The sequence below is a fragment of the Pteropus medius genome, unplaced genomic scaffold (assembly GCF_902729225.1).
Source record: "Pteropus medius unplaced genomic scaffold, Ma_sr-lr_union100, whole genome shotgun sequence".
Lineage (NCBI taxonomy): Eukaryota > Metazoa > Chordata > Mammalia > Chiroptera > Pteropodidae > Pteropus > Pteropus medius.
The window spans coordinates 1,651,813-1,669,576 of NW_024346667.1; the positions used below are offsets into that span (position 1 = coordinate 1,651,813).

Below are 17,764 nucleotides of genomic sequence, written 5' to 3' on the forward strand. Positions count from 1 at the left end.
GGTGATTTATCTGTTTTCTGTTAGGAAACTTAGCATTCCTATCCTGTGTTATAATTATTGATGTTGTTTTATCTCCCTCATTACATTTCAGCTTTTTAAGGAAAAATACATCAGACATCTTCATAGCTGAGCAGTGATTTAAAAACAGCATAGCTTGTTTTTGGAGTATCTCAGGGTATTTTTAATGATTGGGATGAGATATGTGTACTCTCAAAATTGGGTATTTCGTGATTCACATTTCCTTTGAAGAGGTCATTTTCTCACAACCAAGCATATTTTTGATGTACAAAATAGATACAAACGGATATTAACTAAGCACCCCAAGTTACCATGATCTTTGAGAGGCATTTATTCTACATTTATCTATGATGAGAAAACAGAGCTTCAAGGTTTGAAATGAATGAATTGAACTGCCAAGCACTTACTTACCTGATTCAGTTTGGGTAAATCCTTTGCATTCTTTGATTTCGACTTATTTTCTGGAGTCCAGAGTCTCAGATAATTACGGTTTTCTTGAGAATTTGCCCTCTTCCCTAAAACCCAAAGGTCAAGAAATAAGTCTTCAAAAATCAAGAAACAAGTGTCCACTCGACAGGAAGCTGAACACATAGAAAAGAATCTTTATACCTCTGTCTGTCTTCAGACTCACGGTAACAAAGCCGTCCTCTGAGCTGTGTTTGCTTCTGCTGTCCAATCCAACCACTACCAAGAAAGAGTCAGAAGAAAAAAGCAGAATGTTATATAATAAACCTACAGATTTAGCATTTGTAGTACACAACAGAGGAACCGTTACGTAGGGTTGCCTGATTTAGCAAAAACCAAACCGAAGCAAAACCCAAAACCCAGCACATTGAGTTAAATCTGAATCTAAGATCAACAACAAATCGCTTTTTAGTATAAATGTGTCCCAAATAGTGCATGGGACATACTTATGCTAAGCAAATCACGTTTTGCTTATTTGAAATCAAATTTTACTGGGTGTCCCCTACTTTATCTGACAGCTCTACTTCTAGGTAAATAAATAACTCCCCAGAATTCTTTGTCACAGGAATGTTTCGTGTACAATCAGGAAATAAAGAGATGATGTCACATCATCTTCAGTATTTAAAAAAATGGTGGTGCTGGCTCCAGTGAATGTTCATTTCTCTCCCTCCCTGTTACAGCATCTATCTAACTCTGCATACACGAGACAGGACTTCTGTCAGGCCCCACAAAAGATCGGAAACTCACTTTCCAAAAGGAAATTAGAATCTATGTTGATACCAAAAAACAAACGTTATGTGATACAAAATTCCTTCGGATTTATGATCTGGCATTTCAAAAATGTGACTTTCAGGGAAACCACTTTTAACTTTTTTTTCCTTCTTAAAATAGGACATTACAAGACATATAAGGACTTGGAAAGCGAGGGATGTATAACAGCCCCAGGTTCCCATTCAGGGTGCCAGCTATGAGGGTGATTTCCAGTGCTGCTTCTACCAGTTATGTGATCATGACGGTATTGAGTGTCAAATTAATCTCAGCGGCTTTTAAGACAGAGTGAGACAATGTACTATATGTCATTGAGAGATTTCTCTCTTCTCAATGTTGAAAATAATTTAGAAGTAGATATTCAAAAATATTTACAGTAAGCCCATGCACTAGATGTTATATAGCCATTAAACCATGATTTCAGAGAATGTTTAATGCTGTAGTAACATGCTCACTGGGTTTTAAGTGAAAAAAATAGGATACAAAACAGGCTAGGCAGTTTGATCCCAGTTTTACATATATGTAAATATTATAATTACATATATGAATAAAAAGAACTGAAAATAGTTCACGATATTATTAGTTATCTTTGCACAATAAGACTTTAAGACATCTTTAGCTTATTTTATACATCTATATTTTAAGATTTCGACACAAAGCAATAATACTTTTAGAGTTAGAACACTCTTTTTTTACTTTTTTTAGGCGAGGCAACTCTTATTTGATCTCACAGATTGCAAGGACCTTGTCAGTTTACAATCCCTTACTTTTTAATTTTTTTATGCCTACAGCACCTGGTCTTCCTAGGTGGTCTCCCATCCAAGTACTAACCAGGTCCGACCCTGCTTAGCTTCCGAGATCAGACGGGATTGGGCTTGTTCAGGGTAGCATGGCCGTAGACCAGAAAAACCTTTTTTTAAATGCATCTTTTAATGATTTTTAAATGTTATTGGCATGTAACCATTCCTGAAGCATTCTCAAAGAAGTGGATCCTTTTTTGAAACAAGTGTCCACTAACAAAGACATGGCCAACGTTCTGTAGCTAAAACATGATTGCTAATGATGTTAAGACTATTGTAGAACGTGCTAAGGCGCGATGCTAAAAGCCTTACAACATTATCTCATCAAGTCCTTAATACACCCAAAATGACAGCTATCATCTCCATTTTTTCCCACAGAAGGAAACTGAGGCCCAGAGATGCAGGGACCTGTGTGAGCTCACCTACATGACGATATCCAGAGCTAGCATTCTGTCCTACGCTCTGACCTCCAATTCATATTACCAGTAATAGGACTGGGTCTAGCTCACTCCTCTCTACTCACTTAGGTGCTCACACTTTAAAAGCAGGTTTAAACTGGGCTTATCAGGGGGTGGCGAGATTTAAGAGGCACAAGGACCCAGGAGCAACCCACGTTTACTTTCGGACTTGGGTGAAGTCATGGAGCTGCCCTAATGAAGAATCAGAAGGTAAAAACTCCCTACAGTTGCAAGCGGAGAGACGCTGCTGAGATCGACCGAGACAAAGCAGTACGACTCAACATGCACAGATGTGAGTTGGAGTTGGATCTTGTCTGCGCAGACCTAACAGCCATGCAGAGCAAGAGTCAGCAACCTTGCCCTGTGAAGGGCCAGGGGGTAAATATTTTAGGTCTTGGAGGCCCTACAGTCTGTCTCAACGCCTCAGTCCTACCGCGGTGGCTAAAGGCAGCCACAGATAACATGTAAATGAGTAACGGCTTGGCTGTGTCCCAGTGACACTTTATAGGCACGAAAGTGTAAATTTTATATGCTTTTCCCATGTCACAAAATATTTTTAATTTTCAAAAATCATTTAAAAATGTAAACACCATTGTGAGTGCGCAGGCTGTACAAACGGGCAGTGGGCCAGGTCTGGCCCATGGGCGGGAGTTTGCTGATGCCCGTTATATAAGACAATGCCTTGCGATATAAATGCTTGTCCTGATGGTGGGTGGCAGCATAATAACAGGATGACGTTCTTGACCCTAGCGGGGAGACGGGGGCGGAGCATTAGCTTTGCAAGACATGTGTTTTCTCGGCCAGGGGGACATGACATCCACAGTTCCTTCAGGGCTGCAGGACCTGCTCCCCAGGAGTCCCATCTAACTTCAAAAATCTCAAAGGTAGTATATCAGGCAACCGTATCCATATACTTCTTTGACTGACTAGCTTCGGAGGCCACTTCTTCCAATCAACAGAAGGCTTTGTGGAAAAAAGAGAGAGAGCAGCCCTGGTGAGGAACGTCCCTTACCATGCGTGCATTCCGGGGTGATATCTTCAAAGAAGTACTGAGTTGCTTCAAACGCGGAATCTGGCTCGTCTTGATCAGAGGATGGCTCTAGGGAGGGGAGGAAGGAGAATTCTCATCCTGGCAGGGCCAGACTCACGAGAGTGTGCTTTACATTAAAGAAATGATTCAGGGGAGGATGAGAGGCTAAAGCTACCGAGGTGAGGCAGGGTCCCGTGGAATGCCCACCGCCCCTAAAATCTCGCCGGGAGAGGGGGTCCCCCCATCTCTAACTCCACCCTCCATTCTAACGACCACACACCAAAGTGTCCCTTTACAGTTTCCTTTTAATGGAGACGTTCCTAAATCCTGCGATCCCTCATGAACCAAATTTTAGAAAATTATATGCGATACATTCCCAAATCCATAAATTTACCCCATCTCTATCCTAGTGCCAATCCCTCCTCTATTTCTTTCTTTCTTTTTTTTTTAAGTATTTGTGAGATCTATCCCAGCTGAAGGCTACCCTTGCTTAAAACTTAACTCACATCCTCGCCATCTTTCTCACTTGTTTCTGTCCATGGTAGAACCGCTCCCCCCGCCCCGAACTGGGGACCTCTGAATCTCCTCCGCTCCTCTCTCTCACCACCCTGGAATCCCATGTGTTACCAAATGCTAGTGATTCTCTCTCTTGCACAAGCCTGCTCTTTGTTACTATCACAGCTCACACTTCAGACAGGTAAAGGATGGGACTCAAGCACCTGCTGGCTCAGGAACTTATGTAGTCATTATTTAGTTCATTCTCAGCAACCAGTGAGTGATTTTGTATAGCAAAAAGAGGTGACTAGATCACACACACACACACACACACACACACAATTTCAAGCCAGGTCATGGTTGCAGGTACACATACTTACCAGGCAAGACATGCATTTTGTACAGGAGTTTGAGTTTCTCTGTGAGGTCCCCATGGCAGGCGGCACCTAGAAGTCACAGAAATGCCAATGTGAAATGTATCTTCTGTGCTAGGAACCCCTCTGGGCTTAGCATTTCCCTGAACAGTCTGCTTTTCACAATCTGAAACCAGGACACTAGGTGACAGACCGTTGGCCGGGATATATTTAAACTAAGAGCTCTGGACCCAGGATTCCTGGTTCGAAATCCTTTGTATTTACTATGCGACCCTGGAGTCAACCTGGCTCTAACTCTATAAGGCATGATGATAAATAGTAGATTCTATCCGTGGTCTTGACATCAGGACCCATGAAATGTGAGAAATGTGTTAATACTATAAAACACTTAGAATCGTGCCTGGCACATAATTAACTCTGTATTAGTAAGAAAGATCATGTGAACGAACCTCAGCACTAACTAACTGTTAAGAGTTCAGAAATAATCTCAAAGTCTATTTGGGATTGCTTCCAATTACTCATTTTAGAAATTCTTTTGTTGTTGTTGTTGGTTTGGGTTCTCCTTAACGCTTCTTCATTTTAACTTATTTTAACCTGTCTGCCATTACAGCACCATAACTTCAATCTGAAGAATCCTGTTACTTTTTCCTTTAAAGTCCATATGCATTTCAGCAATCAGAAAATCCTTTAAATATCTATTCTCAGGGCACCTAGTTGAAGACCAATTAGATTTGGAAAAAGAAGAAAAAAAGAATTCTAGCATTTGGGTTGGCAGAGACATCAGAGATTATCTCGTCTGACCTCCCACTTAACACAGGAATCTCACACATCCACAGAAGTTAGGAATCTAGCATCTGCTAGAACATTCTCAGAGACACGGAGCTCGTCAAAACCAGAGGCATCTCATTCCACTGATGTATTCTGTAAATACTGAAAATTGTCCTGTAATTTTAGTCTCAGGATCCTTAACCTGCAGACTCAACTTCATAAAGCCCATGAACCCCACAAAACATAACATTTTGTGTCTATGTTCATGTGTCATTTTTGGAGAGGGAAATGTCCATAGCCCTTATCAGATCTCAAAGAGCCCATCACTCCTTCCCTTTATTCTACTCTTTAAAGGCAAACAGGCCTACTGCCTCCTCAGTTCAAGTCCACACATTCACCTTCCTGACCCCTTCAAACTTATCTTTTCGAGGCAAATCTATCTCCCTTGGGATACACCTCTCTGAACTTTCCAGCTTTCTCATACGACATGGCTTGTATACATACCCTTCCCTATTCTTACCCACATTGCCTTACATGTTAATTTGTCAATCAATATCTCTCTGGACAGAAAGTTCCAGAAGCTGCTCGGCCACTTCAGAGCACTGTTCTTGACTCTTACACTAATACAGCGTAAGTCTGCATTCAACTTTTTATACTCCTTCGCTCAGGAGTTTCGGACTGACCGCAGGGTTAACTGAACCCTAAGATGTCTGCACACACTAATACTAATCATAAAATAATGACATTTATTAACCATTCACTTTGTGTGATGCTCTTTGCTAGCTACTTTCCACTCTTCTCACAAGAATTCTCTATGAAATGAGTACAATTATTATCTTGATATTACAGATAAGTGTGTTCAGTAATTTGTCCAAGATCATAAGCTAGTAGGTAGCAGGCCCATGATTTAAACTCAGATTTGTCTGACCCTAGATGCCATGCTTGAAACCACTATATGATAGGCAGACACCTAGCTAGTTCTTTTTCAATCACTTCTTAAAATTTAGGATGTCTGATTTGTCCCTATGGATTTCTTTTTCTGAATCATTTCCTCCTCTCATATATATGTGTTTTTTAATTTCTTTTTGTCATTTTGGCTCTCTCCCAGCTCTGTGTATCCCACACATTTGTATGGCTTTCTCTACCTTTATTAAATTGCTGATTGAGTCCAATAGAAAAGGATAAATAGTTATCTTAGGGATCATAACCTATTTTGAGCCAGACACTGTTCTAGACACTTTACTTGAATTATCTCACTTAGTCCTGACAACAACACTATTGTGCAAATAAGGAAATAATCACAGAGGTGAAATACCAAGCCCAACATATTAGAGACTCTCAGTTGAAACTGATTCATTAACCATCACACTTCGGGGGCCGTGTTTGGCCAGTGCTGCAACCATCGACCTTCATACACGTCCGCCTTTCCCATTTGTAATGAGTTATCGATCTGTCAAATGACCAGCTGCATCGTGACATCCGTGACATGTTTAGAGGCTCCACCTTTCAGCAACACAGTTGGAAGAAGAGAGAACAGCTCATCTGTGGCTTCTGATGGTAGCCTCTCATTGCTAAGTCCATGCAGACCATCCGTTCACTGATTTCTAGAGGGATCTTTCTGGGGATTGACATTAAAATGACTGATCCATCTTTATCAGAATTCATGTTTTAGCTTTTAAAAACTCGAAGAGAATTTCTCTTTCCTGGTCTACTTGTCTGTCTCCAGAATGGTGACTGAGAACAGCTGAGTTCTCACAGTCATCTGGGTGTAGCTTACTTTGCTCAAAATACTGCATTTTAAGAAGCCCAAGCCTCTCTTTCCTTTCTTGAAGATTTTGAAAAGTATTTTTCTTGATGGAGTTGACTACACTTAAATATTTATAATTTCTATCACTTTCTACATGTAGAACCTGCCCCTTTTTCCTCCTCATTCTTGTCCTAAGATAATTTTTAAAAAATCTTTCCGATAGACATCAATATAATAACGAGTTGTTACCTTGGGGACAGAAAAGATTAGGATAAGGCCAAAGGGGCCCTGTAGCCTTGTCTGGATTGTCTCACTTTTTTTTTTTTAAGCAGAATATACTTATATATTCCTTGTATAACTAATTAATACTTCCTTCTTCCTTAAAAAAAAAAAATCCCATTTGCTGTTCTCAGCATAGAGTAGGGAGAAAGGATGACCTTTCGAGACAGACAGCCCTGGTCAGAATCCGGGCGTGGCACGTGCTATGCTGACTATGACGTCACTTCAGGTCATTAACAGGCATGTGTTCACTCGCGAAATATTAATGTCCCAGCAAGTTCCTTAACTTTTCTGAGCTTCCATCCTTTTAACGGAATAAAATTAAGCAGGTAGGTAACAAAGTGTACTAGCAACAGCACCAACTGAGCCTCGAGGATGCCTGGGTTCAGACTTCAGCTTTGTAGTTGAGATGCCTCCAGGCACATTAAATGCAAGTAAAGCACCAGGGCCGAGCCTGGCACAGGATAAGCGACGCGGAAACGTGGGTTATCACTACAGCGACTACCCCGAGGGGCTGCTGTTTGGATTCAGTGAGTAAGTACAGACTCTAAAGCATCAGAACAGTGCCTGCACTTAGCAAAGGCTAGTTAGTTCCTCCATGTCCCACCTTTGAAGGATATCCATGAGTACTTTATACAAGTAATTTTTTCTTACATCAGAGAACCTAAACTATACCCCTTTGCCTTTTTAAAAACCATCAGCTTCCTGTCTTTAAACCTTCCAGTCATTCATTATTCTTAAAGATTTAGGGGACTTTTTTGGAATCATTGTTGGCTCTATGCCTGACGCCGTCATCTCTCCTTAAGCATGTCACTTTAAAGTACATGGCCCAAGGTCACAGAGTGGCACAATTAAAATCAAAACATTTTTTTCTTTCTTATCACATTCTGGCAGCCTGACAACATTGTCTGCTACATTCACAACCTCATAGCAATGGGTCAAGCCCAACTACGATGTAGCTTTTTGTTTTTCCCCACAATTATAAATGGAATGCGAGTCCAATCGAATATAGGGCAGGGAACAGGTTGGACCGAGCGGCTGACAGGCAGAAACCACACGCTGCTCGTGGGGTGTTGGGTGTGCATTCTCGTGATGGTCCGCCCTTCCGCCAGCAAAATGGAGAGAAAAAGACTTCCATTTAGACTGCAGAGCTGTTGTGGTTATTTTCAGCCCTTCATTAAAAACATCACAAAATGCTTTTATGAAATTTTATAATATTGTATATAATATAAATATATATATATATTATTTTTTTTTGGTCAAAGAAAAGCAATCCACCCAAACATTTCTTTTTCTCCGGTAATGTTATCATGTCTGTGGTTCCAGTGTTTAAGTTGTCATTTTATTGTCTTGTGAATTCTCCGATAAAGTATTTTAACTAGTGCTGGAGACTATTTAAGGCGATGACTTAATCGTATAACATATCCACGAACTAAAAATAAATTTTACAGTCAGTTTGCAAACCGTAAAATGTGGCCCTCTGCCCCTGACGGCAGCACTGAGCACCTCGGGGTTACTGCCCGCCCCCTCCATTCCCTCCCAATTCATGCACTCTCGCCACATCCTTACTTAGCCCAGAGACAAACTCTCGGAAGTTAATCAGAGAGTCTCCGTTTTCATCTAATAACTGGAACAAGCGGGAGGCCAGCACGTCAGAGTGAGCTCCGCAGGCCCAGGGGAAGAGAAGAGCGAACATCCCCTTGAACTGCTCAAAGTCAATGCGATACTGTTCGAGGTAAGGCAGGCTGGGGTCGTGCCGGTCCAGCGCGTTGCTGCTCCCACCCCAGTAGCAGCTGGTTAGATGTTCTGCCTGAAAAAAAACAACAATAACAAAAAGAGTGACATTGGGGACTCTATCTCACAGCAGATACCGGGAGGAAAGGGCTCACCCTCAAATTTGGAAAAAGCCTTCTTCTGGTCAACCCTTGTGCACCTCCTGGGGCAGTGCTTGAGTGTCAGGGCCCCTCTGTCTTCTTGTTCTGCATATATCTGCTCTTGGCCACCCCCAGCTCCATGGCAACCAGCTCTGCAGTTGACACTGGCCACGAGAGACCCGGATCAATTACTGGAGAGACCCGGATCAATTACTGGAGCAGGAGAAGAAAAAACGGGGAACGACTCTGCCCCCTCCCTTTCCTTCTCTCTTATACATATACTCACGGATGTTCTAAGAAATAATTCCCATAGACACCTTTCTTTTTTTAATTTAAAAGAAATAAAGAGAATGGACACCTGAAAAGGATCTGTAATTTGAGCCACGTGACCACCTTGTTCTCTAAGTGAGGATGGTAAAGGCCAGGGGTCAAGTGGCCTGCACAGGTCATCCAAGCACTTAACGCAAAGCAGATCATGATGAGATTCTGAGTTTCCGATTTCTAGTTTAATGTCCCATAAACCCCCCTGCCTCCTGGTCACCAAAATCACATAGGTATCATCATAGCCATATACAGTAGTCACGCTACAAATGCGTGGTCCTCCTATTTTACACATCTGAAAATAGCTCTAGAAAAACTACGAGTAGGAGCCACTGCGGTAAGGAGAGAGATCCAGATCCAGCAACAAAAGCTGCCTGTTTCTGTCCTTGGAAACAAGGTGGCCTCTTTACTCACGAGGTCATATTGATTCTGGTAGAAACAGATGCTCATTCTAGGAAGACCGCAGAGATAAAACGCGTAGCAAGGACCGGAAGAACACCCCCACTCTACACACAGAGTCAGTGCTGGATGGCGGGTGAGGAGAGGGGGGAGAGGGAAGGGGCGTGACAACGGGGACTGTATTTTTACTTTACTCCCCGAGGTACTGAGTGTTTCACCACAGACATGCGCAAATATCGCAACAGAAAAAAGCACCTTCAGAACAACAGGTCTTTCCCCCTTGCCCGGAGATCCTGAAAAGAGGGGAGGGAGTCTGTTGAGAGCGTGTAGCACTTCTGTTTGGCTCTCATTTAGAAAGGAGCAAGGAAGACCAATGTCTGTATCATAATGGTTTACCAGGAATTATAGCTAATAACCTAAAAAAGAGAGGATTGGAAGGACGGAGGAGAGGAGAGGGGAGAGGTGGAGAACGGAGCCCACACCAGGTTTTCTGCAGTGCAGCCTTGGGAGGATAAAGTCTACTGAGATCCACCAGGGCTCGGGGTGCATTCCTGACTGCAGGGTGGAGGCAGTGGTGAGTCAGAGGGAGGGGATGAAGGCTGAGGTCCCAGGCAACACATGAGTTGAGCTGTTTTCTGAACTATCATGGGTGATGCCCGGCAACCCTCTCTGGGAGGCACGTGTTGGTGACACATCCTTGGAAGAGGTCCCCTTTACCTGAGCGATGTCACTGGATAAGGGTTATCCAGAGCATTTCCTCCTGAGGTAGCCTAGTGACTCTGGAACTGGCCTGCCTGAGTGTGGTGCAGGCACTTTGACGGTGCTCACAACCAGCAGGAAAGACAAGCCATGCAGATCATCTCCCTGCTCTGTGATGAGACTCCGCTGTCCATCATCTGAGGGATGAGGGGCCCAGAGATTGAAAAAGGGCCAAAGGACTAGTTTGGAAAGAAACTAGGGCAAAGGGGCCCTGGGCCACAAATCAGCCTCACGGTGGTAGCCTTTCACCTTTTCCTCCAAGTTTTAACCCAAAGCCCAACATTAAGTTCTTTGCGAGAGGACTGCATCTTTCCTTCATATCTGTAGGAAACCCCCAGAAAATGGCTTTTTAAAGAACTAAAAAGTCTGGTAAGGTGGGTGTCTGACATATAGTAATGCTTCCCTAAATGTTTGTTTAAATGAATTAAAGCCAATTCAAGTGTTCAAGAGAGACCATAACTGATGGTTTTGTCTTGGTTCCATAGTACCAGGGACTCCTTCCCACTGGTGACACCAATAAGGGTTTCAGGTTCTTTCTCGGGGTGCTCAGTGGACATGGGGAACTCGTGTTTGTCAACGCACTCATAGGGCAAGCTTTTTGAGCATAAGAAAAGGTTGCTTTCTTGAAGTATACTCTCAGGGTACAAATGACACACCTGAGACCTGGAGGTGCACAGACAAGAGTGGCATGCATGGTGCCCAGGTAAGAAGACACGGCTTCAGCGATCTCTGGGTCCGGGACTTCTGCACACCAGCCCTGGCCCTTCTTTTCCTGGTATCTCTCAAAGTTGGCCTCCTCTTTCCAATGTCATAGCCCTTTTCATCATCAGTTTGTGGTCCTGTTGCCTCCAGCTGCCACTTCCTCTTCTATTTAGTTACCCCAAATCCTGGCCCTACCTCCCCACTGCCCTGTGAAGCAGATTTCTTCCGGTCCTCAGCATCCCTTTAAAATCTGATCTCAATTGGATCCTTAATTTTTATTGTTCTGATCCAAGTTGGATCATTATATTTTTCCTTTATGAAATAAAAGAGGGACCCCTTCCTTATAGAGAACCAACTTATACCGAGCAATTAGCTACGGAGCTTTAGCTGTATGGATAAAACATGAATGAGATGGCACCCTGTACAGACTTGACCATTAAGTGCTGAATGGAGGCTGGTGGGGGCACTGTTGTCCACTCTGCTTGTCATGCTGCTGGGCTGACAAAGCACGTCACCAACCAGCTATGAAACCTCACTCTGCACCCACATCGGAAACACGCAGACAGTGTACCAGACAGATAACTGATCGCTAATTGACCCATGTATTCAACACACATCTTTGGAACACTTATGGAGTACAGACACAGTACTAGGCACCAGTGAAATGAAAATAAATAAAACAGGAGTGCCCTCTAGTAGCTAACAGACAAGTGAGGATATTAACAACAACATTCCCAGCTAGCACATTCTCTGATTCTGAGATCTATTAGTGTTCAGCTCAGACCTTCACGTCTGGGCCTTTATGGTTCATTCCTATACTATCTTTGCAGCCCCCAATACAGGTGAGTTTAGTCCTGGCAGTAAAAGACACTACGTATTAAGAGGCCACTCAATTAGAGATCATGATAAAATTGGTACCTGCATAAAAAGCATCTTTTAAAATTTGTTTTCTGGCAATTGCCACATTTTAACCTGTGATGTTGATAATATAGTTATGACTAAAATATATTTCCTAGAAGAAAAATTCTACATTGCTTTATTTACTAACATAATATTTTCTTATTCATGATGAAGACTGGTAGGGAGTGAATCATGAAATGGAAATCACAGAAATTTAACCAATTTGGCTTTTCCTTAGACTTTGAACAGCTTTATTCTAACTACATATCTTTTTTTTAAGAGTGCTTTAATATAGCTTAATGTAGGAAATTACAATTTACAGGAATTTCAGGCAGAATTTAAACTTGATTGCCATTATTCCAAAGAGTAATATAAAGTAAAATCCTATTTTCTGAAGTCCAAAGAAACAGCTAGTAGAAGAAAGCTAAAACAGCAACATAAATGAGTTATAAGAATGTTTATTTTTCATATTAAGTATTCAATTTTTATATTCTCAGCTCTATCTTCCCTTTTATACATCTTGAGACTCATGCTATCTGTTAACAATTTAACAGAAAAATCTGGAACTGAATTATTAAAGTGAACTTTTTATTCCCCGAATGTACTCAAATTTACATTGAAACTCACCTTGAAAAGAGCATAAAGTTCTTCTAGCTCATCAATGGTAAAGGAAGTTTCTGTCACAATGGTTCGTACCTATAAAAAGAATAAACACAATAAATTTATAAACTCGAAAATGTCACATTGGGAAAGTTCTTGATTTTCTTATAAATTATCTTCAGTGTGTCAAGCAGAAATTTATGAGCCAGTAGGAACGGGACAAAGGATGGAGGAAGAGACACGCTATTTCTCACAGGACGTACCACGTTCCGTTTCGTAGTATCTTCCAGTGTCTGGATCACCTTCAGTCTCTGTTTGAACCTCATCTGCTCAATCAAATCTGCTCGGATAGTTCCAAATTTCTGGAAAGGAGCAATATTGGTATTTCTGAGAAATCTGCTAAAGCACACAGTGTCGTGTCTGCAGCATTGATGGGGCCACAATCCTGATATATATTAGAAATTTTTTATCACATGACAGGTATCCTAGACTATACCTTTATCTATTATATTATCTTTATTTATTTTAAAGCCATTTAAAAACTATAAATAAATAACAGGAAATTCTTATGCTTCTCGACCATTGAATGGAATTTCAAAGCTAAATCAGTCTTCCTCAAATCAACAATTTATGGGGAAGGGGTTAAATAAGGCTACAAGGGCCACTTATGTATGAAAAAAAAATGCTTTAAAGGAAGAATTTCCTTAACAAGGAGAAAGGAAGTATTTAAAAGCTCACTATTAGACTGGGAGGTTGGAAGAAATGTTGGTATAAGGCTCCCCACTCATGATTTGGTCCCAGAGCTCTCTGTGTTTGTTTCTGAGAGGCAGACGGAGCTAGCTATCTTTTCAAACTCCGAAATGCCCAGCATTGCCTGAATATATGTTGAACAAATTTTAAAAGCCAAATGAGTTCTAATCTGAAGGCAGAGAAAGAATTTGTAAGACGTTCTGTCTCTTAATGGTGCAAAAGAAAAACAAAGAAACTCTGCTAAAAGCATGAAGCTTAATCCACAGAAGCGATGGCTGCAATGGCTAAAGATGTTTAAAGGATAAAAAAAAATGTTGACAGTATCAAGTGTTGGCAAGGGTATGGTACAAGCAAAACTCGCCTATGCTTCTGCTCAAGGTATCAATTGATATAACCATCTGGAAATCCGTTTGGCAGTATCTTCTAAATCTGAACATATCCTATGACCCAGAAACTCCTCTCCTAAGTATACACCCCAAACAAAAGTATATATATTTTTTACCAACAGACATATACTAGAATATTCATAGTGCCGCTCGCTATTAGCCAAAAACAAGTAACCAAATGTGCATTAACAGCAGTGAGAATGAGTACATGGTGGTGCTGTTACACAATGAATTACTATGCGGCAATGAACATGAACCATTTGGATACATTTCACGATCATAATGCTGAGCAAAATAAAACTGAACTGCAAAAGAACATTTTGGATAATTCCATTTATATGAAGTTCAAAAACAAGCAAAACTCATCTATGATGTTAAAAGTCAGGAAAATAACCTTGGTTGGATAGTGACAGGAAGGGGACATGGAGGGCACTTCTGGGGTGCTGGCACTGAACTCGGTGACAGCTACATGAGTATGTTAAACAAAAGGTTCAAAAAGACCACCTTTGTACATCCATTTAGAAATTTAAAAAAATAACTATCGATATACACACTGACTTGGATGAACCTCAAAGAAATCATGTTTGATGAAAAATGACAAATCTCAAAAAAAGAAAAAAAAACAGACATATTGCATGATTTTATTTATGTACCAATCATGAAATAACAATTGTAGAGATGGAGAGCAGATTAGTGGCTGCCGGGGTTAGCCACGGGGTGAGGGAGGGTGGGTGCGGCTCTAACAGGGTCACAGGAAACAGTTTTCTGTGATGATTCAGCTGAGTGTCTTGACCGTGGCGGTGGTTTTGCAAGGTTATGCACGTGACACAAGTGCGCAGAGCTCCACATACACACGGACGCACGCGTGAGTGCACGTATAACTGGTGAAACCCGAATAAACTCTTTGGATTGTGCCAGTTCCATTTCTTGGTGTTGCTTTTGCACCAGCGTTGTCTGCGGTGTTGGCATTGGCGAGGAGGGGGCCGGAGGGGAAGTGCGGGTCACTTCTCTGTACATTTCTTTGCTACCTCCTGTGAATCTATAATAATAATTTCAAATAAAAGTGTCTTCTTTTTTTAAAAGGCGGTTTCAAAGCTATGGTGTAACATTTTAGGACAGAAAACGATGAAGCAATCCGAAAAGTGAATGACAATCAGGAAGTTGAGAAATTACCTTTCGGTTTAATAACGGTACTGGAACAGAGAGAGCACACTGCCTTTTTGGAATTATGAAATGAGGACTAGCATTATCTAGCTGTCAAATGTGAGAGGTGCCGAATGGCTGTCACCTAGACTGGCACTTATCTCACCAATATCCATCCATCCACTCTCCTTTCATCTATGGAATTCAGATTTTCAGCTGAGCGCTTGGATGCTCAGCAAAATGTCCAGCCTCCCTTGCAGCCTATTGTGTCTAGGTGACCAGACTCTGGCCAACAGGATGTGAGCAGACATTTTATGCTGGTGTTTCTTAAAAGGAAAGGAGCACAGCCACCCTGTCTCCCTTTCTTGCAGGGACATCTTTCAAGCATAGATGAGAAAAAAGCTGGGTCCCTGACCCCACTGAGTGCATACCGGATCCGGACCATCTATGCAGACTGAAAGTGAGAGAAAAAGTTTTCTCTTGTTTAACTCTATTCAGGGTCCATTGTTGCAACAGTCTAGCCTGTATTCCAACTCCTGTAAGAGCTAAAACATAAACTGCTTATTATAGTGCTTGGTGTAAATGTATATGTTTTAATTCCATTTACTCCCATTCTCCTGGTTCTCTTTATACTTCTTTGGCCACTGCTTTTGTCTCCTCTGCACATCCTCTCCATCCCTAAGCCCCGGGGGGCTATAGGGCTCAGTCTTTACACCTCGAACAATTCCATCTCCTCTATCCTGACAACCCCCCTCGCTCTGGCTTTAACGCTAGGGAGCTCTTATTTGGAGGGTGACTGCCACTTTCTCACTGCTGGCTTGGAAAACCTAGCTCAACCTCTCTCAACCTACATTTATCACCTTAAAAGAGGGTAACGTTCACCTGGCGGGCTGTCTGGGAAGCTCCCAGTATCTGGCCCCCTTCCAGGGCACGCTCTCAATGAGTAGTCGCTATTATCATCGCTCGTAAGCCCAACGCATTATTCTGAACTTTCCTAACGGTCTGTCTTCTGCATAAAGTCCTCTCTGTGTTTTACTAGGCACATTCTTTCCCTCCTCAGATTAAACCTACCGGGCTGGGTCGGTCATCCTGAATATTAGGAAACTGTGGTGGCTGTGTGCCTGCTGAACGGTCTTCATTAACATGTCCCTGTGCCTTCTGAAGGGTCATCTCTGTCTCCGAGGCCAGCTTGAGGCTGGGACATTGTCTTCCATTTCTGGATAATTCTATAGAACTACACACACGGGGCCACGGAGAAGAAACTCTCTCCAACTGTCTATACCTTCCAGTAGAGGCCTGGGAGAGTTTATAAGGAGTGCGAGTTTCTCCTTGAGGCTTTTATGAATAAAGTCATCATCTCTACCCACCAGGAGCCATCGGCCCAAAATCAGACCAACTACCCTACAACTGGGGGGCCCTTTACCAGATCTCAAAGCTCAATGTGCTTCCAGTATCTTTCCTACTTTTCTATTTTCCTGGCTAATGATCCTGAAGCACAGAGAGAAACGTGTTGTGTGCCTCAGAGCACGCTGATGTTGTGCCTCACTCAGTCCAGGCCAGGTTACACGTGGCTCTGTGATGAGTGGCCCATTCTGCAACGACAACAGTGATTCTCAGCCCTCACCGGGCACTGGAATCCCCTGGGGAACTTCCAACTAAAAAATACTTATTCTTGGGCCTCATGGCAGAGATGTGGATTCAACTGGTCTGGAACGGAGCCTAGGAATTTATATTTTTAAAAGATGAGCTAAAAAAAAAATTTCTTTTAAAAGTGATTTTAATGCACAGGCAGGATTGAGAATCACCAATTTAATGGTTAAGAGGAGGAAAAAAAATAGACAAGAGTATGTGGTGGTCTCTTTAGGGTGACCTGTAAAGCGTTAGAGAGCCATTGGAAATTTAGGAGCGGCGGGGTGACACTAAGCAGAGAGGAGAAAACAGAAAAGCATTCGTCACGTGCTGAAAGGCCAGGTAATGTAGACAATGACATAAATAAAAGGGGCAGAGGGAGAAACTGCCATCGGACGTGTGACAGCCGAAGGGCCACCGTTAGGGATCGGCCAGACAGGACATAAATGGAAACCGGCCCTTGGTCTTGTCTCCATTCTCTTCCCTTTCCCATTAAAAATGGGCTAAGTGCTGATCTCAGCATGATGTTAGCATATCTACTCTCAAGAATAAAGCTGAGCTTCGCATACTAGGCTTTATTACTTTGGTCCAGAATTCCCTTAATAAAGGTTTCAGGAGATGTCTTTACAAAAACAGGCTACAGGTATAATAACTATCACCTTTAAGAGCATGGGCTCTTTGTGTGAGAGAATAATCATCCAAAATTTCTGATAGAGTACTATCCAAAAGTCTTGGGGCGGTGACTTTTTTAAGAACACATTATGATAATAACCAGTTTTGGAGAGTGGAATGAAACAGCCGTTCTTAATCTCTATTTGTGGAACTGTGAGTTGGGACAAGTTTTATGAAAATTGGATAATGTGTGCCAAGAGCTTGGAAATAATTCATATTTTTTAATTTAATGCTGTTAAATCTATTCCTAAGAATAATCAGAGAAGTGGTATTATGTAGTTTATTATATAAAACATATAATACCATATGGTTGCCATGTCATACTGAAAATTTAGAAGTAGCCAAAGTAAATGTCCAACAAAAGAGAACTAGATAAATATATTTTGGTACCTCATTAAAGCAGAATATGAGGAATTTATTAAAACCA

At 41.9% G+C, this 17,764-nt stretch overlaps 1 protein-coding gene and 1 non-coding gene across 2 annotated transcripts in view; both read right to left on the reverse strand.

The window, feature by feature from the left end:
- Positions 1 to 17,764, reverse strand: part of TBC1D9 (TBC1 domain family member 9) — an 86,944-nt gene that overhangs the window by 2,566 nt on the left and 66,614 nt on the right. The window contains exons 14-20 of the mRNA XM_039875830.1: positions 13,021 to 13,119; positions 12,785 to 12,853; positions 8,772 to 9,012; positions 4,415 to 4,480; positions 3,522 to 3,608; positions 628 to 702; positions 430 to 533 (exon numbers count right to left, since the gene is read on the reverse strand). Coding sequence (XP_039731764.1) covers positions 430 to 533; positions 628 to 702; positions 3,522 to 3,608; positions 4,415 to 4,480; positions 8,772 to 9,012; positions 12,785 to 12,853; positions 13,021 to 13,119 — 741 coding nt within the window. The remainder of the gene's footprint in view (positions 1 to 429; positions 534 to 627; positions 703 to 3,521; positions 3,609 to 4,414; positions 4,481 to 8,771; positions 9,013 to 12,784; positions 12,854 to 13,020; positions 13,120 to 17,764) is intronic.
- Positions 2,034 to 2,152, reverse strand: LOC120613664 (5S ribosomal RNA). The gene has a single exon (XR_005655746.1). It is a non-coding gene; the product is annotated as a 5S ribosomal RNA (ribosomal RNA).